The sequence below is a fragment of the Anthonomus grandis genome, chromosome 1 (assembly GCF_022605725.1).
Source record: "Anthonomus grandis grandis chromosome 1, icAntGran1.3, whole genome shotgun sequence".
NCBI classification, from domain to species: Eukaryota; Metazoa; Arthropoda; class Insecta; order Coleoptera; family Curculionidae; genus Anthonomus; species Anthonomus grandis.
The window spans coordinates 1,243,118-1,268,646 of NC_065546.1; the positions used below are offsets into that span (position 1 = coordinate 1,243,118).

The 25,529-nt window shown below is 32.0% G+C and overlaps 1 protein-coding gene across 5 annotated transcripts in view; it reads right to left on the reverse strand.

Moving 5' to 3' along the window:
- The window catches only part of LOC126743900 (intersectin-1), a 133,104-nt gene that overhangs the window by 17,214 nt on the left and 90,361 nt on the right, over positions 1 to 25,529 (reverse strand). For 4 of the 5 annotated variants that reach the window (XM_050451194.1, XM_050451202.1, XM_050451177.1 and 1 more), the window contains 5 exons: positions 18,915 to 19,174; positions 12,718 to 12,955; positions 12,326 to 12,657; positions 11,335 to 11,563; positions 8,500 to 8,601 (listed from right to left, as the gene is read on the reverse strand). In XM_050451194.1, the coding sequence (XP_050307151.1) occupies positions 8,500 to 8,601; positions 11,335 to 11,563; positions 12,326 to 12,657; positions 12,718 to 12,955; positions 18,915 to 19,174 (1,161 nt within the window). Of the gene's footprint in view, positions 1 to 8,499; positions 8,602 to 8,633; positions 8,711 to 11,334; positions 11,564 to 12,325; positions 12,658 to 12,717; positions 12,956 to 18,914; positions 19,175 to 25,529 lie in introns of all 5 variants that reach the window. The other variant, XM_050451186.1, reaches the window with a different exon arrangement.

The window sequence follows — 25,529 nt, forward strand, 5'->3', positions numbered from 1 at the left end:
TATTGCGCCAATTTAAAAAATAAGTGAAAAAAAAACCTCATAATCTAAAACAAATAATAGAAAAAAAAAGGTATTCTTAAAAAAATATACGGTTTTTTCCTCCTCCTGGAAAATTTGGGTTTTGTGGGATACATCCTATTAGAATATTGGTATCGATATATAAAGCAATTTTATGTAAAAATCGGAATATTTTGACATATTTGCTTTAAGTGGCGATAAAAGGTCATGACTCAACAATGCTATGCTATTGATGTTTGACAATAAATACGCTTGGGTGTTTTTTTAAAATAGCGACCTAAAAATTCATTAAGATGGAAAGAATCGTTATTCAAATGCAGTTTTGATGAATCTATTTACTATTCATGGGCAATGTGACTAAATTGTAGCAAGAACATGCAGAAAGTTCAACTAAATGTACCCTAATTTTAGAAAAAATTGATAAAAGAAAATTTGTGCGAATACAAAATAACTTTATACAATTTAAAAATAATTAAAAATAATACAAGTTTACCCAAGCCTGTAAGGTCTGATGAGGACAACATCGTGAATGTTTTAGCCTACTTTCACGCATATCATCAATCTTCTATCCGGGGTGCAGCAGATGATTTAGGCCTAACTTATTATTCTGTGCAAAAAACTCTGGACGACAATAATACATATGCATCTCTTTAAATTTTCAAAAGTACAACAGCTGAAACTGGATGATTACCAACGTCGCACACAGGCGAAATTCGGGGAAAAGCCGGCCATAAATCGGAAATACCAACTTCCCAATTAAGGCCTATTCTGAGTATAATTCAATTATCTAGTTACCTGGGTATAATAAACAATTACTCTTTTGTTTTTCGTCTTGTCACTTGCAGAAATATTTTAGTTGAAAGTTGATGTTCGTAGAGACTATTTCATTGTGATTCAAAAGCGCCTGTAAAAAGTAGTAATTTAAATTTAGTTTTTCGGCAAAGTGTGGGTGAAAATTTTGTAAAGCAGCAATGGAGCCTATTGCTAGTGGTAAGTAGAATATTAAAAATTATATTAATTAAAAATATTTCTTTACTTTTTTTTATTACTGATTTTTTGAAAAGTTAACAGTTATTTTTTTTAAAAATTTAAATTTCTGATCTTCTGCTAAACTAAAAGTATGATTTCGCGTAATTTCCCGAATTTAAATTAGTTTTAAATTATTGCTTAATAAGTCCTTTGTAAGATCCAATCTTAAGTTGCTGCGATAATTTGCGATCTTGACGAAAAAAGATTTGTAGTCCGGATCCAAATTCGTATAAAATGCTATTGTAGGTCCAAAACGCAAGAAATAATTTTCTGCTACTAACTTGAAGAATAAATTAATTTTTATAAAATAAAACATCATTTAATAGAAAATTTTAAATAGAAATAAAAAAATTGCCATATGGGTTTAAAATTCAATATGGCAACCAATTTTAAATGGCAAAATCTTATGAAAAATAATTAACAAAATTACTTATTATTTCAGGGACAGCAACAAAATCTGCTTGGTTTAAAAGAAGCCAACTTGTCAGTTGGTTAGGAATTTGTCAGTCCAAGAAAAGCATGGAGCAGTGCCGTTATTTGGCAGAAAAAGTGACCTCTACCATGCGAGTTGAACGCTTGTCAGAAGAGTCTTCAAAAGTCATATATAAATTTATCGAGAAATATGACACAAAATGGTCATCAGCATCAAGAAATAAAACTGCATTTGAAAATAAAAATCGAGATTGGTTAAATATTGAGTTGGAATTTTCTTCTGCAATGAATGAAGCTCAACCAGCCGAAATGCAGGATACAACTCTATCGAGTAGAGGGAGGCCATTCACTGGATTTTTAGATTTAAGTGACCGATCAAAAAGAAGAAGAACTGAACAGATGCGAGCAGATCGAAGCCCTGAAGAACTAACATTTGCTGCTCAAATGAAGTTTAGGTCCGAAGGTAAACTGGATGAAGCAGATGTGTTAAAAAATTTTGCATTCTCATCACCAACCCGTGCATCAAAATATAAAAAATCTTTTGAAAAAGAATGTGAAATACCATTTTCAGCGGACGAAGCCTTATCGCTTTTTGTAGAGGCTAAATTGACAAAATTTCAATACAATCTTATAAGAAATTCGGCAAAAAGCCATAGGTCAACTCTTTATCCTAATTATGAGTCAATAACTGCCGCAAAAAAAAGGTGCTACCCAAAAAACCTAAACATTTCTGAGGATGTTGCTAAAGTGCCTCTTCAAAGTTTGCTGGATCATACATCTTTAGGGTTATTTGAGTCCCTTAAAAAAAGTTTTAAATTCTTTAAACCAAGAAAAATATAATAATTTAAATTTAATTTGCAAAGGGGGGTGTGACGGGAGTTCTGGGATGAGTCAATACAAACAGCAGTTTGCAGAGTCCAATATTTCAGATGCTAATATCTTTTTAACATCAGTGGTACCAATTCAGCTCATTAACGGTGATCCGAAATCAAAAGATAAGTTTGTAATCTGGGAAAATCCCAGAACTTCCTCCACACGATTCTGTAGACCTCTTAGAGTCCAGTTTAGGCATGAAACAACAGAGTTATCAGTGAGAGAAAAGCAATATTTTGACCAACAAATTTCAGATTTGCAACCAACAAAGCTTGATATTCAAGGAAACAATGCATTTTTAAAACACATTTTATATTTTACAATGATAGATGGCAAATTGTGTAATGCTGTTACTGAAAATACTTCAACTCAGAGATGCTATTTGTGTAATCTAACATCCAAAGATTTTAACAATATCGATAAGGTTTTAAAACAGAAAATTGCTGACGAATCTAGATTTCAATTTGGTTTGTCATCTTTACATGCTTGGATTCGTTTTTTTCAGTGTTTGCTGCATCTATCTTATAAGATGGAATTTAAGCAATGGCCAGCGCGAGGCCAGGAAAACAAAGAAAAACTTGCAAATGCCAAAAAACGAATCCAAGACTTATTTTTTAAAGAAATGGGACTATTGGTTGACCGACCAAAACCTGGTTTTGGAAGTACTAATGACGGCAACACTGCTCGCCGTTTTTTTGAGAATGCTGCTAAAGCTTCGGAAATTACAGGCATTAATCAAGATTTGATATTTAGATTCAGGGTAATTTTATTAACAATTTCTAGTGCTTTTCATATTAAAATCGATAGTTTTAAGGATTACTGTCATGATACGGCCAGAAAATTTGTAGAATTGTATCCGTGGTACAATATGCCAACTTCCGTGCATAAAATCTTAATGCACAGTTCTGATATAATATCATATTTTTTGGTTCCAATTGGGCAACTTGGCGAAGAAGCCCAGGAATCAAGAAATAAAGATATTAAAAGATTCAGAGAATTTCATGCACGGAAGTTTTCAAGAAAACAAAACATGGAAGATATATTTTGTAATCTCTTAATATCTTCTGATCCTTTAATCTCCAATATGAAAAAATCATCTGCTAAAAAGCTTAAACAGTACCTTTTAGAAGTTTTGGCATTTTTTGATGATCCAACAATTTCTGCTGATGAAAGTGATAGTGAAGATATTGATTGATTTTAATTATTATTAAGATAGGTTAGGCTTTACTATTATTACAAAGTTATTGTTAAGTAAGCTCTGTATATACTTTACATACTTAAATATATTACTCTTAACATGTATTTTAATTGCTTATTTTTACACACAAAGCAAAGGTTACTTATAAAATTAAATAGCACAAAAACAAACAAATCACAACTTTATTTAGTAATTTATAATAAGAAATTTTATTAAACTCAGGTACTTATATTATCAAAAGTCTCAACATTTTGAATTTTATTTCAAAAATTTTCCGTAATATGAATTTTAAACTCTTAACTGAAAAATTGTTGAAATAATAACATTCTGAAATTTTTTTAAGGAAATGCGTACCTATGCAGCGCCTATGTAATGCAATAAATAAACCCAAAAGGGGCGGGGGGGATTTAAAAAAATGTTTAAAATGAACGTGTTATCTTAGTTTTAACATTTTCTTATGATTAAATATGTTTGTGGTTCATATCAGCACTACTACTATTTATGGCCGGCTTTTCCCCGATTTTCGCCTGTGTGCGTCGCGTTCAATATTATGAAACATTTCTGACACGCAGTCAAGAAGATCCAAACTTTCTAAAAAAAAATATAATTGAAGACATCGACATTTTTGAGCTAATCAAACTATCTAAACCACATGTGGTTAAGGAAATGGGATTTCGAAAAAAATGTTGTTTTAATGTTTTTTTTTACTAAACGGGTCATTAAACTCCCATAAATACTTTCAGATTTTGCGCTCAGTGGTAGAAGATTTTCTGGAAAATTGACGTTGTTCTAGACTAGACAAGGACGCAACCATAGGACTACTGAGAGGAAGCTTATTTTAACTGAATGTAAATTATAGAAATATATTAATATCAAAAAATGAGACGGAGACTAGTTACTACCTCTTTACCTCTCGTTTCGTTACCTCTGCTTCTTTTTTCGTTATTTTTATTAGTGAATACACAAGTGGATCTTATGATGCCTAGTATGGGTGAAACACGTGTAATCCTTTGACTTTAATTTAATAAATTTGAGACCTGTGACGAGTTTATTTCATTACTATTTAATGTAAGCCGGTCTCTTTAAGAAAAGATGGACTATTTCTTGACATTGCACTAATTAGTTTGCATATATGCATATTCTTTTCACATATCCAATTATTGCAAGAGAAAAATTGTGGAATGGAATCTTCTTATCTAACTGAAATCTTTTAATGTTTTTATCTGACTCTCTAAGAAAGTACAACAAATATGTTTGCATATGTACTTATTTTAATCTGTTTTCGACATAATCACATAAAATGAATAAAAACGCCTAGAGTAACAATATGTTCAATACATGTAGACCCTACATATGTCTAAAGCAGTAAGTATATGATAGATTATTATTTAGGAAAGTTTTTGACCAAAAATATACTTATAGTCTAAAAATTTTTTAGGTCTCAAAGCTTCTCAAACTAAGTGCCTAAAGCTTAATGCAAAATTAATTAGTTCCAATGAATAAACTTTAAAGTAAAGCTGGTTAAGGCCAAACAATTACGAAGAGGTTTTGTAGTCAAATTGCATATTGGTAATTGAAAATGAATATAGTCCCTTTTCTGAATTTAAGTTATTGTTTTTTTGATGCCCTGTAAACTTCAAAGTTGTGGTTAAGAGGAGCTGTAAATATAAATATATAATTTAAATATTTAAATATCTTTTAATTCCTTTTTTAGATTGTATTGCAAAAAAACTCTTTAAGATATTGATGTCTGAGGGACCTCCATCCATTTTTTGTTTTATAATTATTTGAATATACAAATTACATTTTTCGAACACTAAGAATTATAAAACACAAAGATATCCGTGATAGAAGTCATAATCAGTATAACAGATCATAGGTGAAACACGTTGCTTACAATAAAGTGGCTCATCCAGAAGTATCTCTAATAGGGTAACTTTTTTTTTAACTTTATTTCACCCCTTAGTCGAGTGTCATCATATGTGGCTTACAAATAGTACGAACCACTTACCAAATTTATGTACACTTAATAAATCAAAATTCTACAAGGTGAGCTATCAACTAAGATTTACTAGACGAAAGAAACTTGAAGATTTTCGGACTTGCTAATTCCAATTGGCTAATGCACCCGCTCATTAAACTGAGGTGACACGTGAGTTATTTGAGAAATTCGATGACCGTTGGTTTAGGCGTTTGGGACCATCGGATTGGCCTGCGAGATCACCTGATCTTACACCACTTGATTTTTACTTTTGGGGTAATTTGAAGCATTGGCCAACAAGATCCTTCTGAAATACAAGCACCGACAACACACGGTGTACAACGAAGTCAATGGCAATCGTTTTGAAAAATTATTGTAAATTACTATATAATTGTATAAAGTTATTTTGTATTCGCATAAATTTTCTTTTATCCATTTTCCTGGACATTATCCAGTTTGATTCTAATTTCCCGTATACTCATAAATTTTCTGCATTCAACTCCTTTTTCTACCGGTTAATTAAAATACCATTATCAACAAGCGCCTTTCAAAAATAGTTAGCTACAATTAAACAGATTGCAGTAAATAATGGGTTTCCATTAATTATAATTAATAAAATTTATTTCAAATTTTATAATAAGTACAAGCTCTCCTATAATTTAATCCATAACACCAGCATTAAAAATTCTAGATTTCATTGCCTCACTTACTTTGGTAGTATCTCCTTCCGATTGGCAAAATTTTTTAAAAACTATAATTTACAGATATCATTCGAAACTTCAAACACATTATTTAATAAGCTCGTTATCCCAATCGGGAGTCCACTCCCTTAACTGCGGGGACTGTAATGCCGTTTACGTTGGTCAGTCTGGCAGGAAAATAAAAACGAGAATGCAGGAACACTTAAGAGAATATAATAAATACAAAGATACCGAAATCACCGAGACGAAATCGGCTTTTGCAAGTCATTTAATGTCCTCAAAACACTATCCTTCCATCCCGGAAAATGTAAAAATCCTTCATGAGTGCCCCAAGGGAAAGAAGCTTGACTTATTGGAGAAGATGGAGATCACAAGGGCAAAAAGGAGTCCTGTACTGTCTTGTGTGAATGATGTTTTTACCTTTGAACCGCATTTAATTTTTAACAATATTCATCTGGACCTGGATAGCACGTAAGTTTAGCGTTTGCCTACGAACCCGGTGGTAGCTGAGTTCATTTCTCGACCAAGTCATATTTCACTTTTTATTTTTTATTTAATTTTTTGCTTTATTTTCGTTCTCCCGTTCAACTTAACCTCATTCTGCTTATTTTATTTATTTTTGACACCGGATTTAATGTGTATATACGTCAGCATTATTTTTTATTTTTTATGTATTTATTTTTGTTTCAACTTAAACGTTTGTGGTGTTAATCTAAAAACTTTACCGGTAAGTCATATCTTAACATTGTAATTTATGTCTATGCATTGTTGTTTTGGTAATAGGGTTGCCTTCTTTTTTCTTTTAGATCTGACGATGCCTTAGGGCAAAACACGTGTAATCGTTAAAAAAAAAATAAATAAAATAAAACTAATTTGAGACCATTGACTTTGTGTCCCCCCAATCTCTGAATTTTTATTATTAAGAGGTTTCTTTGAGAAAAATGGACTACTTTTTTGAATGGTAAGTATATTAAGTACTTAAATATGAAAATGATGAAAGGAATAAGTTATACCAGAAAATAGAGTAGCAAGTAAGCACGAACAAAGTCATTTAGTAAACCAATCTATATCATTTACAAATAACCATGTATTAATTTTGCGTTTTATTTATTAGTTGCTTAGAAGTAATTAGATATTTCATATCCAAATCGTTGGATAGATCGAGGAGATTCCCATTCTTCGCCCCCACGGTCTTCCGACCTAACTCCGCTTGATTTTTTTCTGCGGAGCCACCTCAAGTATTTGGTTTCTAGAACTCCAATTCAAAATGTGGAGGAATTGCGGAATCGCATTCTAACGTCTTGTGAAGTAATTCGACAGGCCCCAGGAATTTTCACACGTATCCGCCAATCAATGCAACGTAGACTAGACGCTTGTATTGATGTTCAAGATGGCCAATTTGAACATCAGACTTTGAACAACTCTTGTAATCTTGTTAAGTATTTTCTGAATAAGTAATTAATAATAAATGCAGTAATTTAATTTGTGTCACTCAAAAACTGTATTATTTTCAGAAAATAACCGAGGAAAACTAAGATTTTTCATTCCTAAATTACAAATTTCTCCAGTTCCGTAAAAAATGCCTTAAAATAATAGTAATAATAATAAAAATAATATAAAAAAATTATAGTTTTTATTTTTTTATGCCAAAACCGTGCATTGAACAAAAAACGACCAAGAGACCCGATATGCTCTAAAAGAAATTAAGAATTCAAAAATATATTTTATTTTAAGAAAAAATATAAATATTTCGAATATAAAAATTTAAACGGTGTATAAAAAAGAACGCTATGGATGCTTAGCAACTGCGTACCAATTTCCAGAAAAATATCTATAGTGGTATCAAATTTTTCGGAAAAAGTATGTTCTCCTCTCTTAACTTTATAACCCTGTAGTGTAAAATTTAAGACGTTTAGGACATATTCATACGAACTTTTTAGTTTGATTTCTTCCAAGGAATATTAAAAATTGTTTATTATTTTATTTTATTGTATATTATGTTATTAAATATTGTCGCAATATTAAAAAAACACTCTATATTTCAAATTTTTCATAAATAAAGAAGCTACAGATTTTTTGCAAAGAATTTTAGTTTTCTTAAAATCTATAACAAACAAAATTGCAATATAAAGAGCATTTATTTGCAAATACTTTCCTCATTTAACCCGTTTTTCTCTTTGAGATTTTTAGACACCCTTAGACTGTATAATTAAACCTAAAATAATCAAACAACACACAGAATAGCTAAAGATTTTGATAGCTTTTACCTTTTTTGTTACAATAATTATCGCAAGTCTGCGGATTGCATTTCAGAACAACATCGGTAGCCTCCAACATGCTAACCCATAAGTACCTGCTCGTATTCAATACTAGAAAAAAAGACATGCACCTATATTAAAACCTTACCGGAAGATATAAGACGTTTCCCCTTTTGCACGTAGACAAGCAGACGTCCACACGTAGGACCCAAATGAAGCTCTGCACAGAAAGCACACGTAAATAACACATTAAAGCGACAAAAAGCTGTTTGATACTTGAGTTACCGAACAGATGGAGTGTTCACGTGATCGTTCTGCTCCGGAGGTGTGGCCTAGAGCCTTGATAGGGTTCATGACTTGGGATTTTATTTAATTTTATTATTCGAGCGGCTTTAGATCGGTTTGGTTGAATTTTCTGCTATTCGAATATTTGAATCTTCGCAATATTGAAAAGTTGAGATTGTGTTTATTTTTTGTTAATTTGTTAATTAACAAATAATGGCTGACGCGCCACGTACACCCCCATTGTCACCCCCCCAAGAAAAGAGTACGAAAACATCATTGCTGAAAAGGAAGTGATTATGAACATATATAAATATATACATATATAATAAAAGATAAAAGCTACTTAAGTAATTCTCAAAACCAGATTATGATCATAAAATTATATTTTATAATGGCTGGGTCCATCAGAAAAAAGCGCTAGATTGTTGCTCAGGTATGACAATTTTTATTGGTCCTTACTATTATAGGCAAAACTTCCAGCGCTCGGTTCTGATGAACCTGGCCAATTACACGCTAAATGTTTGACCTGGCACGATTACTTAAAAGGATTTGCTATCCCTTTTCGGTAAACCCCAATATATTAACATAACTTTGCATAAAAAAATACTTAAAAGGGATTATTATATCATTACCTGGCACAACCTCAAAATCGGTTTGGACCCATTTTACAGGCGACCGTATTATATTTTAAAAAAAGCTGCTTACAAAGCAAAGCTGTACGGTAAAATAATTTAAAATAAGTAGGCATAATTCTCCTCGTCTAAATCTGCCAAGATCGCATCGATGGGCGGGCCTATATTTCGCGCACATCATTTACTCCATCTGTTCGGTAATCCGACTTAGGTATAACAAAAATTAAGCCATATATGTATAGGGCACAGATGTATATTTACATCTGTGGTATAGGGTTTGAATCGCTTATTTTTAAGGAAGGTTAATTTGGTTAATTTTAGAGTAACGAATGGTATACAGATATTTTTCTACTACCGTGCGTAAAGTGCCCACCCTAGGAAGTGTGTGTAAAGTTTCACTTTTTAAAAAAGTCTTTTTACGTAAAAGTAATTTGACGTTTATTAGAGTACGTAAAAAATAATTTGACGTTTATTTGACATTTAATTTCTAGTTTGTTAAAAAAATTGTTAACGTTTTTTTATCGTTAAGTAGTTTAAGTGCGTGAAGTAATTTGAAATTCTTTTTTATGTTTTCTTCGGTGGTAGAAAAAATGTTGTATGTTACACGTATGTAAAATGATCCTTTTTTTATTAATGGGAATCGGCGAGCTTCCCATTCATAAAAAAAGGATCATTTTACACACTTGTTGTGTAAATAACTATTTTCTACTACCGTGCGTAAAGTACTCGCTTTACACATTTCCTCTCACACACTATTTACGCATTAATGCGTAAAAAGTAATTTGACGTTTATGTGACATTACATTTACGACACGTCAAAAAAAAAATTTCCGTTTTTTTTTTACACACTAGTGCGTAAACTAATTTGCTATTTTTTATTTCTTTTTGTGTTTTCTTCGATTTTACACATTTGTTACATAAATAACTATTAGGGTAAACAAATAGTATCAAATATATTTTATCAGTGGCATACCAGATTTCTACTATTTATTAAAATTTGTTGTGGAAAACATAACCCATTTCTATCAAATTATTAATCCTATCTCTTAATCCTCTTTCTCGTTGATTTCTTTGTATTGTTATTGTAATCATTGTCACGCTCGCTACCGGCCCCTCCCCGAAAAATCTAAAAATAGATCATAAGCACGGAAAAGATGCAGTTGCCCGCCAGTAAAACCACGGCCCGTCCAACAATCAAACCCTCGAGCTCGACTTCGCAGTCTTTTTCCTCGTCTGTTACGCGATATATTGCGCTCTCATCGGCTTATCTCTATCTGCCAAAAAATTGATCGTTGAACGGTCAGGAGCCTGGTGATTCCGTGGCCAGACAGCCTAAAGTATACCAGGACGGCTCGCATATATTTTGTTTATTTTTTTTAGTACCTTGTTATGGATTCTTGACCATTCCCCAAGTTTAGCGCCGTTCGAATTCATTTTAAATAAACTCTACAATTTGTTTTGCTCAAATTGCACGTAGTTGTTTCAGATCAGGACTCAGATCAGGTATCCACGTAATAATTTTAACTAATCAATCTTAGTTAATTTACAATTTATTATTAAATACAGGCAGTAGAACATAAATTCTAACTAATTTTCTTCAAGGTTCTAAATATTTGAGCTTCATAAAGACATTTGATCTTTCGACTCAGCTAAGTGGTTTTATTATTCCAGGAATTTGAGGTTTTTCTAAAATTTTTTATTTCAAGCATTTTAATCGCTATTTTTATATCAGACAGTTAATGAGTTTTAATATTTCAGGCGGTGCTGCCAGTACCTTTGTTTTCAGGATTTCACTAAAAACACTCATAAGCTATTGTGACGTTTTTAAACTAAAATTAACCAATAAATCCTTCCTTAAAATATACACACGTAAAAGATTTTCAGGGTCCGTTTGGTATTTGAGAAACCGATTACTTTAACTACTTACGCGTTCTCCTTTTACTCTGTTTACTTAATTGGCTAATTTTATGGAAACTCTCTTTAGCATTATCAATCTTCTTGGTCCAAGTACCACATTCATGGACGGTTGTCGCTAATAAAAATATTTTGTAGCCAGTTTTTTCGTCCTGAAGCCTAATTACTCGATTGGAGTCTGTCCCTTGGTCCACAGATTCAGAACTTTCTCTACTCACTGACAAGTTTTGGATTAATATTGGCTGAAAACATGAAATCAATTATAATGACAACTTTAGGAAGGAGATAAGTTTCCAGTACAGCCAATACAGCCCAAAGTACAGTAAGTTTTATATACCTCAATTTTTCTGATTATTTTGTGAGAAAAAATGATCCACGTATACAAAAATTATATAATTATAAAGTAGTGGAATTGGGGGGTAGTTAATAATAAGTTTAACCGAAATATGGGAAATGTTAAGATTCCTAGTCCAAAAGTAAAAAAAAAATTGGCTATGAAAAGGTGATATATTCTAGTAAGATTCTAGGCATAGAGGAATATGCAAGGGTTTATTCAATGATTTGAATATGACACTGGAATAGCACGCGTATGAGTCCCTCTACTTTCTATATTTTATTTAGCTCAGTAACTGTACGATATAAAATTATATAATAAGAAAGGAAACGGGATTTTTGACGCAGTTTGGTGGATCTCCATATCGAGATGTCTAATCAAAGTTTTCCAACTAAAATCCATAACTTTTTCGCATTTTTCTTGGCCGAAAATGTTGATTTTTTTATGTCTTTATCATTCGTTCTGTTTTCTGATTGATTCACGCATTGACTTATTGAAAATTGTATTTCTATTACTATATTCTAGAAAATGTCATTATCTACAACTTTTATTAAAACGTACGCAACCATTTCGTAAGTGTGCCCATTTCCTCCATTTTCCTGGTATTCACATTAAAGAAAGACCAATAAAGTATTTTTAAACATGTAGCTACTACGCTATAAATGCTCACCTGCTTATACATTTTATATATGACATTGGTATTACGTTGAAACCCAAACTGTCCGATAATGGCCTTACTTGGCTGCACTAACATGAAAAAATCGTTAAATAAGAACCCCAAAAGCTCCTTTCCCGTCTTCAGTTTGGTAAAACTGCCGAAATGCAGTAGTTGCCTTGGGCCTAGCCTATTTGTGTTGCTATTAAACGTAAGATTTAATTCGTTTTGTACGCTTTGTTGTAGCCATTGCATTCTTTCCTGGTTCTCTTTCAATCTTACGTTTTCGTTAACGCAACTGAGGAATTTTTCGGCTATTCGGAGCGCTTCTTCTAATAGTTTGTAGTCTGAAATATAAAGACAAAATTGATGAGTTAAACAATGACGACTATATATAAGAGTAGTACCAGCATGGTCCTCATCGGTATTCTCTAGAATCTTACTAATGAGCAATGGATATTTTGTTATCCTTTGCATGGGTTTTATTAAAAATGAGGATAAAGGCATTCCTTTAGTTATATAGTTGTTTTGGCACTTTTTCACTAGCTCTTTAAATGGCGTATGTGATTCAGTGAGTTCTTGAAGTAATGCGGCGCTATCCAGTTGTTTGCCGCAGAATACAATGTACGCCGTCATTCTTGGTAACTAGAAAAGAGAAAATAATATTATTGTAAAAATACGAGGCAAAACTGTGTGAAACATGAACCTGAAAATTCCCCAGGATCATAGCAGAGAAAAACAAAGCACCGAGAAGGGACAAAGGGTTTATAAAAGAGCAAATAACCGTATCTAAAAAATCTGTCGAACATTTCGAAAGCATAAGCAAAAATTTTTCACATAATCAACGTATTTTAGAAAATCGTGTAAAAAAACTAGAATTGGTGGTTAAACAAATGAATTTAAATAATACAAATACATACTCTTTCTTTTTAAGTGAAATACTTGTCTCTCAAGTGATAAATTCGTATCAAAATATATACGATATATTGGATAACATCGAAATAGCGATTACATTCTCGAAATTAAATATATTTCATAGCTCAATAATCGACCCAAAGGAACTTCTAAATGAAATAAAATTAAATGGCCCTAACTTAAGTAAAACTATGTTACCATTTGCGGCAACTTTAGAGAACATTTTACTATTCGAAAAAATTGTCGAAATTAAGGGTTATACAAAGGAAAACAAAATATTCTTTATAATAGAGGTACCTATAGTTGAACTTAAAAAATTATGTACTATATCACCTCTACCCTTTGCCCGTACCCTTAAATTCCATTTACCAAATAATTATCCCTCAAAGTCAATACCTTATCCTAAATGAACACTCATATGTACTGTTCAATGCCAAATGTCAAGAGGTAGCTACAGAAATCTACCTCTGCAAAGAAAACAGTCCTCTGAGCGTATCCGAGGATCCGCCATGTGAAGTACAAATGATGTTGTATTCAAAACATCCCTCAAATTGTCGAGCCATTCAAACCGAGGTCAAGTCTTTGAAAATCCAGAAGCTGGAACAAGAAAAATGGATAATTGTTTCACCCCAAAAAACAGTAGCTGTCCAACAATGTGGCCATAATAAAGAAAATATCACAATCCAAGGCACCCTTGTCCTTGAGTTAAACCCTAGCTGCACCATACAAATTCAGGACTTCCAGATTAGAAGTTTCCACGATACAAACACCCATTTTCACAACATTGAATTACCCAAGCTGACCTTAGACTTAAATGATCGCCCTAATGCTATTGATTTACAGCCCTTTGAACTCAATAGCTTAAACTTCGATGAACTTAAGAAAACCATCAAACCATGATGGACATCCAAGCCAAGAAACCAGCCAAGGACCTGTCCATATAACAAATGTTAGCGTATGGACCATCATCCTGTATATCCTGATGACTACTGTAGCCGCCTTCCTGTTGCTAAGAAAGACAAGAAAATTAATCCAGACCAAAAGAAAACATCCCAACCAAACCACCACCACGACCAGTGACGACGAAGAAACCCTACAGAATCCGAGCCATATTGTCATATAATTCACCCCTGGGCTCATTTCTTAGGAGGGAGAAGTTACGGGTACCAACCCGCCACCTTATTCCGACCCTGCATACTTTATTTAGAAATAGCTTAGTTTGTATTGTCATCATTTTTAGAACCTATAAATATAATGTAATAGACAAGAGCAATAACAATTAATATAGTAATCGATGTAGTCATTATGTATCAATCAAGTTAGTTGTAAGTTAGTTAGTCCCTGTTCTCAATAAATTTGTTTTTTAAAAAAGCAAATGCCGGTTGTTGTCCTTTAACTCCCTGACTCTGAGAGCCCCCGCCCAAATCTGATGGTTTTGCCATTAGAATTTGATTTAACCGTCCAACAATATTAAAAAATGAGTTACAAAAGCTTTCGCGTTCTTTTGTTTGTTCATCAGACTCATCCAACTCCTTAATTTGAAATTGCACGTTTTCAAACTCATTCCACCACTCACTCGTCTTTGCCAGACGTATGCTAACCTCCTCGAACTTAGAATTGTCATAATTCTTCAAAAAATTTTCTTGCATTGTTAAATTACGCTTAAGAATTCCCCGTTTACGAATTAATTGCTTTTTTACCTCTTCAGGTGAAATTTCAGAAGGTTCATCTTCCCCTTCCTTGCCCATTATGCTTTTTTATTTTTATAAAAACCCCTTTTGCTAATATCTGCGAATTCAAACCCTTTAATCAGATTTTAGCCTAAGCTGTAAATAGATGAACTATTCTGTACCGTTAACATAAACTTATCAATGGCACATGCACACAGAAAAAAACGATTACTCCTAACAAGTAAATAAATTTTCTCATTTTTTCAAGAATAATACATTCTTAATTGAAATAAATAGGCTTAAATTGCGGAAATAGAGTTCTTTATAAATAGGAAACAAAATATTTAAAATACAGATTTAAAAAGAGAATACTTTTTTAATCTAAATATTTCATAGATTTAGTTGTATTAAATGTATTCTCAAATAAAAACAAGTGAAATGTCCCATTTGAATAATAAGGTATCAATTCAAGTCATTATAATCTTGAATTTAGTAAATGTTATGTTCAATTTAAGCTTTTCAAGTTAATTAATTTAAATAAATCAGTTTATTGTTTAGAAAGATATATATTATTACTTTAAAGCCCGTATGTATAGTTTAAAATACTCTATTAATCAAATGAAGACTATACCCGGTTCGTTTGAAGAACATAAATTGTTGCTTTGAATATTTATTTTCTTACAATAAAATCAATGTATTCAATTGAATTTATATATTCTCAAATGACACTTTTTGTTCATCTCAAAAATGGGTACGTCGGCGTACCACGCCACGTGTACCCTGCTTGCCTCTTGTACTCTTTTTAGTCATAGACGCGTTGAGTGGTGTGTGGCGTGCAACTTGTGTTGTTCCTCTGAAAAATGGAAAATCAGCGCGTGGAAAGTGTTTTGCGAGAATGGAATGTGTCTGGAATGACTTATCCTATTTTTATATTTACGAAAATTTAACGTGTGACATAATGCACGACCTTTATGAAGGAGTCTTAAGATACGATATGGCTGTAATAATTAAAAATCGTTTGATAAAAAACATTTTTCTCTAGCTAATCTTAACTCGCGAATTAAATATTATACTTATGAGCCAGGTGAAAAAAATATTCCTCCAGCCGTTAACAATGACCACCTATTAAAAAAATGTATAATTATGTCCGCTTCAGAAATGTTATGTCTTTGCAGAAATTTTAGATTTATCGCTGGAGATCTAGTTCCTGAAAATGACGAGATTTGGTCATTTTATTTACTTATTCTTGAAATCGGTAATATACTCAGTTCACAGACAATTACAAATAAATCAATAGAAATAACAACAACTCTTATAGAAGAGCATAATGAATTGTACCTTAAATTTAGCAAAGAAGCATTCAAACCAAAATTTCATTGGCTACTGCATTATCCTAGAATAATAAAAAAGGTGGGTCCACCAAAATTAATATCTTGTATGAGATCCGAAGCTAAGCATAAGAAGTATAAAAACGTGGCTCAAAGTATTCGTTGTAGAAAAAATCTGCCTTTTTCCTTGGCTACGAAAATTCAATTGAAAACATGTCATCGGTTAAATGAACAAAGAGGTTTTTGTGATAATATCTCTATGGGACTTATAAGTGATGTAGATATCAAATATTTGGCGAATTTTGATGAGCAACTTATTAATATTAAAGAGTTTTCTAAGTCCAGCAGATATGAGATTAATAGTTTTAAATACGATCATAATAGCGTGCTTTTACTTGAGGTTTCTGAAGATATACCAACGTTTTTTTCTATAAAAGATACCTATATTAAACAAAGTAATTCAAAAACAGTATATTTTTATGGTTTTATTTTTAAAACAATTAATTACAGTAATCATTACAATGCCTTTAAAATCGAAAGAACATCACAATATAAGTTAATTGCCATCAATGATTTTTTTTAAATATACCAACGATAATTCGAAATGTGAATCATTCAGTCTATGTACATATAAAAAAAATATAAAAAGTAAATTTAAAAACATTCAGTTTCTTGTTGTAGTATGTAGTGATTTTTTTGTAAGTATTTAGTAGGATTGTTTAAAAAAGCTAAATGCATAGATGTGGTTAGTTTGGTTTTCTAAATAATCCTATTGTTACATTATAACGTGTTACGTAGGTCCCTACATATTTGTTTTTATGTAGATACTTACCTATTTGTTTTTAGGAAATAAACCTGTTCACATTTTTATTTTCTATGAGTACCTACTTTGTACTTTGTGATAAATATGTACCTATATTTAAAAAACATACACAGAATGTGTTTTTTTTTTGTTTACTATTTTTGTTACAATTATTTAAAGTAATATTTGTTCCTATATAATGTATGTAGGTTTTTGTTTTTGGATAATAAACATATGTTTGCATAGAACCTGTTCTATTAATTTATTACCAGAATTTAACCGAAAAATAATTAGGTAAATACATAGTAATTTATTGCAATACCTAAATCATAAAATATAAAACGGTTGAATTTTTAATACTTTATAGCAATTCTTACACTTAGTTGAAATAATAATTGACAGTTTTATGTTATTTAGTGTTGTGGTAATTTATAGGGTTCTTTTGCTATCAAAATAAAACTACCAGAAAGTGTGTGCCTTTTGGTATTTTTATTTTGATTCAAAAAGAACCCAATAAATACCACTGCACTAAATACTATAAAACTATTAATTTATTTCAACTGAGTGTAAATATTACTCATTTCAAATATTTAACCTATTTAAATCGAATAAAAAAATATTAATAACAAGCCATAAACATTTTAATTTAATACTATTTAATATTCAATTTAATTTGCCAGGCGGTTTAAAGCAATTCTTCACATCTTTAAGTTGAATTTATAACTTATTGCTAGACTTAAATATTTTTGGTTTGATGAAGCAATTCGTCAAAACGATATGTTCATAGATTTATTGTTAACAGTAGAATTACTTAAATTAAGAATATGACCATTTCAATACAAATTACCAAAATGGTTCAATGTAACAAAAAATAAATTTGAATGAAATAATTAAATTTCATCGCTTTAAAGAAAAAAATATTCCTTGCAAGAATATGATATTCTCAAATGAAATTTCAATATATTCTCACAATAAGTTATTTGTCGACTTAAACCAATTCTATGAACATCTTGAAATTGAAAATATAATATTCTTAAATTGAACTTTTATCTTCTTGCGGATATATAATCCTTAGATATTCTCAAATAAAGTGTCTAATTCTCATTTTAAGTACCCTTTTTTTTCTGTGCATGAATAACAACAATTACAAACCCAAGTGAAAACCTTTACAAAAATCATTACAAGTACATACATATAAATTAAAGTCACGACCAAGTAAATAAGTTAATTAGGTATTTGGTACTCACCCTGTATACCTCCCTCTTACACCTCGTACTAAAACTACACTTTCACTGTTAAAATTAAAACCTCGTGTGTCATTGTTCCCTTTTCCCCCAAATATTTTTAGCCCTTGATTATTTATGTACTTTCAATCCTTGGCAGCCTCCTCCCAGATTAGATACCTCTAACCATATACGGCTCGAGGACCATTAATTGTTGAGTATTCAACCCCGTTGCCGATGTTTTTATAGGCTGCCCTTGGAAATCAAACCCAAAAGTCGTAAATTTAAAAGTGTATTTATTTTCTATGCAATAACTCAAAAAAAAACCCAATATAGAACCACTATTCTAGTTTACCAATAAAATACGACCTTACTCCAAAAAATTACTAAAAAACTTATACTCTAATTGACCAGACCTTCAAGTGGCTAAAAATAGAATGTTTACTTGGTGAAAAACGTAGCGAGAGTTCCCCTCTTAAACCCACGACCCAGTCCAAAGCTCGATGCCGACTTAAAACAAAACATATAAAGTATTTTGCGCGCCTTGCGTCTTTGGACCAAGCATAATGATGTCATTGTTGTACCTTTTTTTAATCTCATTTATGAGACTTAACAACGATAACAAATTTATATTGACAATATTAACTAATCATGATAAAAACTTACATGTTGACAAATCACGTCTCCAATGGTCTCAGATCGCCTATTAACTGCTCGTTTTAAATCTTCTAAAAAGCTCTTGTTGCACTGCAAAATATCCTGCCAGTTCACGAAAATCTCGTCAATTTCCTTAGTCGACACGACTTTACTTTTACGCAGCGGTACTTCAAAAACTTTATGAACCACGGCCATATCATTAACATACGTTTCCTCAGTTTGTATTAGCTCGTTTATGGCCCCAAGGCGTTTCTTGTTTTCCGCGGATACTATTTACAAAAGGGATTTCAGTAAACTGACAACTTATAGAGTAACACATTCTTTATTGCCTACCTAACAGTTTGCACTTAACAATACATTATTGACAAATAAAATGAGTATTTTTCACAATATATAACAATATAACAACAGTGGAAATATGCTGAAAATTATTATTTTTTTTTTTGGAAAGAATGTGATTAAGTAGGGTGGAGCGTATCTGGGACAAAAGTATAAATATTTAAATGATAAATAAAATGTTTTCTTACCATCACCGTATACACCCACCCTACCAAACCTCACTGAAATATAATAAATTAAAAAACATCTATAAATAAAAACCCTGTAGTATACATAATGTACAAATTAAGAGATACGACTTAAAGGGTTAGATTTATCAAAGTAATAGTTTAATAAGCGAAAGCAGATCACAATTGTGTTTATTTTTATGTTAAGTATATTAATTTTAACATTTGCGGAATTTTTTAGGTAAATAATATAACTTTTTTCAAACCACATTAAAAAGTTTTCTCTCTCACACCATGACGGAAACGTCTTTCACTTTTTGTGGCATTTTATTCAATTTTAATAGCAAATTTATCAAAAATTTTTTTGTCTGATTTCTAAAAGTAAGTTTTATATATTGTACAGGGTGGCCCATAAGAAAATTGAGAGATATGTTTTGGAAAATATTATGTACGCCCCTGCTTTTCCTTAAAGAGCATTTTATTAAAGAATATAGTTATATTTTCTGGATAAATATCTTTTTTTTCTATCAGTGGCCTCTATGTCCAGAATTGAAGACCTTGGGGCAACAAGGATCTAAACCACATAATATACCAAATGGCGACTTGTCTAATGTCTCTAATGTCGATTACTATATTATATATATAGCCTTGTTCATTTTGTAACAAATGTCAGTTTTTTTGGCACCAACAAGGTGACAATCCGCCGTAAAAACAATATGGTCGACAACAACAAAATTGTGATGAAGCGGAATTCCGGGTTTTTTTTACTCTTCTAATGAAGAATCTTTTGAAGATTTCGGTTCCGACGACAGTGTTAAAGATAAAGATTATGTAGAAAGTCAGGACGGAAGCAGTTCTTCATCTGATGAGTTTGAAACGGTAAGTTCAAAATATATGTGGCTTGTACCCTTCTTAAACAAAAAAATGTGGCATAAAATTTGCAAACTTATAGTCGTATTTCTAGGTTTTCTTTTCCTTTTAACGATTTTAAAATAGTTCTCTTTTGTCAAAAATTCGCAATATAATATTTTTAATTGACATGTTCTGCGCCTAGTTTCTTTTTATGTCAAAAAATTTAAGTACTTGTGGCTTGTATCGTTATTGTACAAAAGATATTAGCGTTATTATCTTCTTGTTTTAGGAAACCAATGGAGGCATGGCAAGGATTACAACTGTTTCTAAAATAACAGAACATCCAATTGAAGCATATGATGGGAATCCTAGCACTACCTACTCCGGAGTAGAATACTCCCTCAAGATGGAGACAGAAAAATGTAGATAGAAGACAAAAAAATTAAAGAAAAATTAAAAGAAACCTAGGTCCACAGCTACAACTCCCTCGCGAGGACAAGAAATAAAGGCTTGGGAAATTGGAAAACCATGTACCGGGTGTACAATAGGGTGGGTCGAAAAAAATATTTTTTTTTGTTTATTTCCTAATAGCAAAATTATGTTGTATTATCATTTCAAGAGCAACCATTTAAAATATTATTGAAATATTTAAACTCTAAGAGCCCGCGCAAGGCCGCCGCATTATCGTCAAATTTGTAAAATAAGGTAATACCTTGCAAGACACTGCAAGTCTTCCTATATTCTAATTTAAGACGTTTGCTTTACAGTTAATTTATTTTATTCTTTTACAGACCTTTCATGACCTTGAATCTATTTTTAATACGCAATGCATGCTGTTTAGTCACTGCAGCCAATCGCGCCGCGGTCACTAAAATGCTACATTTAGTGTGAATTAATCTCTGAACGCGTACGATCGTGGTTATCTGTTTTGTTTATCAGAGCTTTACTTCGCGCTAATTTCTTACCAAATAGTATGGAAAGTAAAAGAATAAAGTACAAGTGTCCCATATTTGGAACTATTGGTGAACTAAAAGAAAATGTGTTACCAACTTTCCAAGATGTAATGAAGTTTTACGAATGGACGAGAATACAACTTAAAATTCAACAAGGAAGTAACAAAGAACCGTCTTTTTCTCAAATCGCAGACATAGTGGCTCAAAAAATTGAAGATATTTGGCAAAAATCATCTATTCCTATGGTCTCACACACACGAACTATTCAGATTTTAAAAACGTACCACGGAAAGTGCAAAAATCACATTAAATCTCTAAAAAGGTTGACAGAAGAAAAGAAAGCCTTGTTTTTGCGCCAAAGTGAAGTTTTGTTTGATATTTGTTCCTGTAAATGTAAGGATCTTCTTCATCTCTGTAAATGCTCGCGTGAGTCGAAGGTACCCAAAGAAGAACACGCATTTTTGCTTGACCAGAGGGGCGAAAGAAAAATGCTTATCGGTGGAGTAGATCTTGTGCGCACTTTAGAACTGAAAAAAAAATTGGAGAGAAAACGTAAGAGTTTAAAGCCTTTTAATAAACTCATTCCTAGTTGTGATCAACCACAAAAAGAAGTGTCTTCCTCTGCTTTTACGGATTTTGAGGAACGTTATGTATCGCCCGTAAAACACAACGTAGAAGATTTGCCATCCACTTCACAAACCTCCAAAAAGGAATCTGTGGTGGAAAGGACCGTTATGGTGTTTCTGATAGAGCGGCGGCTGCAATTGCTTCTGCGGTATTACAGGACATATCTTCTGATGTAGAGGTAATAGATAAATCTAAATTAAGAAGGGAAAGACAAAAATTACGGGATACGCTTTTGCAAGAACAAACCAATTTGCAGCTTCCCGCGTTGTACTTTGATGGGCGCAAGGACAAAACTTTAAAAGTCATGGCAAAAGCAGGCAAAAAATACAGAAAGGTGGTAGTTGAAGAACACATTTCTGTCCTAAAAGAACCCGGTTCTTTGTATGTAGGTTATACTACACCATTACATGGTACTGCCAGGAGTATTGAAAGATCTATTAGTGCACTTCTACAATCAAAACGTATTTGTTCTGACGAATTGGTGGCTATTGGTTGCTATGGGACAGCAACTAATACTGGAAAGAACGCAGGTGTAATTAGACTGTTTGAGAAGAAGCTTCAGCGACCACTACAATGGATAATTTGCATGCTTCACTTAAATGAGTTGCCTCTGAGGCATTTGTTGCAACAAGCTAGAAGGTAAAACAACTGGTCCACATTCGTATAATGGTCCTATTGGAAAACAGTTGGAAAAATGTGAAATAAAACCCGTTATTGAGTACGAAATAATACCAAGTCAGCTACCAGTAATTAAAATAGAAGATTTAAGCATGGACCAAAAGTATTTGTACGCGATAACCACAGCCGTAATCACTGGAAACTGCCCCACCGACTTAGCCCATAAATCGCCAGGGAAAATTTCCCGTGCTCGCTGGTTGACTACAGCCAATAGAATGTTGAGACTTTATGTTGCTACAATACATTCGACTGAAAATTTATGTCACCTAGCGCAATTTATCGTCAAAGTATATGCCCCTGTATGGTTTCAGATAAAAACACATCCTTCTTGTAAAGATGGGTCCCGCAATTTATGAAAATTGATACAAAATTCTCGATATCTATCAAAAGAGCTAAGAGACGTAATAGATCCAGTCATTCAACGAAATGCATATTTTTTCCATCCAGAGAATTTACTCTTAGCCATGTTAACAGATGAGCAAAAGAATATTAGGGAATTAGCTGCCTTCTGGCAGCTATATTAAAGGCACGAGATTCATTGCCACTAAGAAGGCAACTACGTATGTTTGAAGTACCGGCAGTAAATTTTAATGCTTCGTCTTATATTGATGTAATAGACTGGCAAGAAAATAACAACTGTGATCCTCCAATCCTCCGAAGCTTCTCAAATGATGACTTAAAAAAAATTGTTGCATCAAATGGTGACGAAGATTTAATTTTCATTAGACTATGAAAGGATTTTCTACACACAGAAGCGGTAGAGCGGACGGTCAAATTAGTGACAGAAGCATCAATGTCTCTGTGTGACGAGAAGTCAAGGGAAGGCCTGATTCATGCTAAACTCTCATCTAGGAAAACAATGCCCAAATTTGAAAGTAAGCAAGATTTTCATGCATAATGGCATGTTATTAACAAGACTTTAGTTGTAATTTTGTGTTTTTTTTATATTTAGCATTAACGATATGTTTCTACCATTAAATTCCTAATGTTTATAAAACTTATTATAATTAAAATTCTGGATTCACTATCCTCATGCCCTGAAACTATTTTGTCTTTTTTATCAAAATTTCAAAATTCATGCGCCGGCTAAAGATAAAAGTTAAATTAACTTTTTTTTTCTTTTGTAACTTGTTTTTGTGCAATGCAACATAATACAGCTATTAGAAATTAATAAAACGATTTTTATTTTTTCCCTATATAAAGTGACCCACCCTAGTGTACAACTAAGAGAGGTCGCCGTCCATTATAATAAGCAAAATATTTACCTATTTTCGTTAATGAAATCTGTGCCCAAAAAGAGAACATATAAGAAGAAGTGTAAAAAGGAAGTATCTTCAAGAAAATTTAAGATACATTATTTTGTTAAAGTTAACGGAATTAACGTAAAAATTTGCAGAAAAGAATTTATTGGAATTCATGGTCTCCAAAATTCTAAAAAAAGGATACAACTTCTCTCTAAACAAATCGCAGACGGTTTTTCAACTCCTACTTCTGACAAAAGAGGCACTTATTCTAATAGGCGAAACAAAGTAAGTTTGGAAACTTATCAATCGGTTAAAAATTACATTGATTCTATCCTTAAATACACATCACATTACAGTAGAAAAAAAATCCACAAAAAGTTTATTTGGATCATGATCTAAGTATTTCTGCTTTATATAAAGACTACTATGTTACGTGATGCCAGCAAAGAAATTTTAAGCCAGCTTCTGAAGATAAGTACAGACGTATTTTTTCAACAGAATACAATATAGGATTTAAGCTTCCAAAAAGCGACACATGTAAAACATGCGATCATGAAACATGCTGTCCAAAAATGCTGTCTTGTGTAATATCGTTTGATCTTCAACAGGCTTTACCATTACCAAATCTGACTGTAGGGCCAGCATTCTATTTAAGAAAAGCGTGGGTGTACAACTTGGGCATTCATGATTGTGGAACTGGAAAAGGGTATATATGTATATGTGGTCAGAAAACACTGCTAAACGTGGAAGTGATGAAATTGCAAGCATTGTCTACAAGCACTTTAAAGAAAATAAAAGTGAAGCAAAAAAACTCAAAGTATTTTAAAATTTCCCAAAGACACACATAATGTGTCTTTGGCAAAAATTGGTAAAAGATGGAATATTCGAAAGTATTGAGCATAGGTATCTCATAGTTGGGCATACCCAGTTGCCAAGTGATCGCGACTTTGCTATTATTGAGAAATAGAAAAGGCATTACATGAAGTGTGCCTATGTTCCAGCCAATTGGTATAGTGCTGTTCAAAACTCCAAAAGAACTAACCCTTTTAAAGTGTAAGGTTGAAATAAAGCAAAGAGATATTTTATCTTTTAAGGAACTACAAGCTCAGATTACAAAAAAGACTTTAACCGATGAAAAAGAAAAACTTCAGTTTAACAAAAAATGTTGTGCAAAATTTAATAAAAGAAATCACAATGAAATGCTCATAAAACACTGCGTCAATGAAGAGTTTAAAATCGGCAATATTGGAAAAAGGGGTTAAAGAAACGCAGTATTAATAAATCTAAATGATTCAAAACAAAAATACAACGGACCTGTTCCATTAAATCCGAAAAAATACAAAATCTGATCGAGCTTTTACCTTACATTCCCCCAGTATACATGGAATTTTATAATGAAGTCGGTGCCACACCAGAGGCACAACGACAAGAACTACGTACTTTGGAATATGAAGTGGAACAAATTGACTAATTTTCCGATCTTAGTAACGACGATTAAGTTTTTTAATGTATTTAACAAAAACATTTTTAATGTGCTTTTTTTTGCGACTACGCTTGTTAGAACTTTTTTTTTCCAAACATTACTACCAATAAATTGTTATTAAATATAATTTTTTTTGTAGTCCATTAAATTCCAAATGTTTACAACAAAATAACATGTAGTTTAATTTAATATAAATAAATAATTTTGTTAAAAAAAAAACAATAAAAATAAATTTTACTTAAAAAAATACGATACGTGATTTTTTTTTTAGGAAAAAGGGT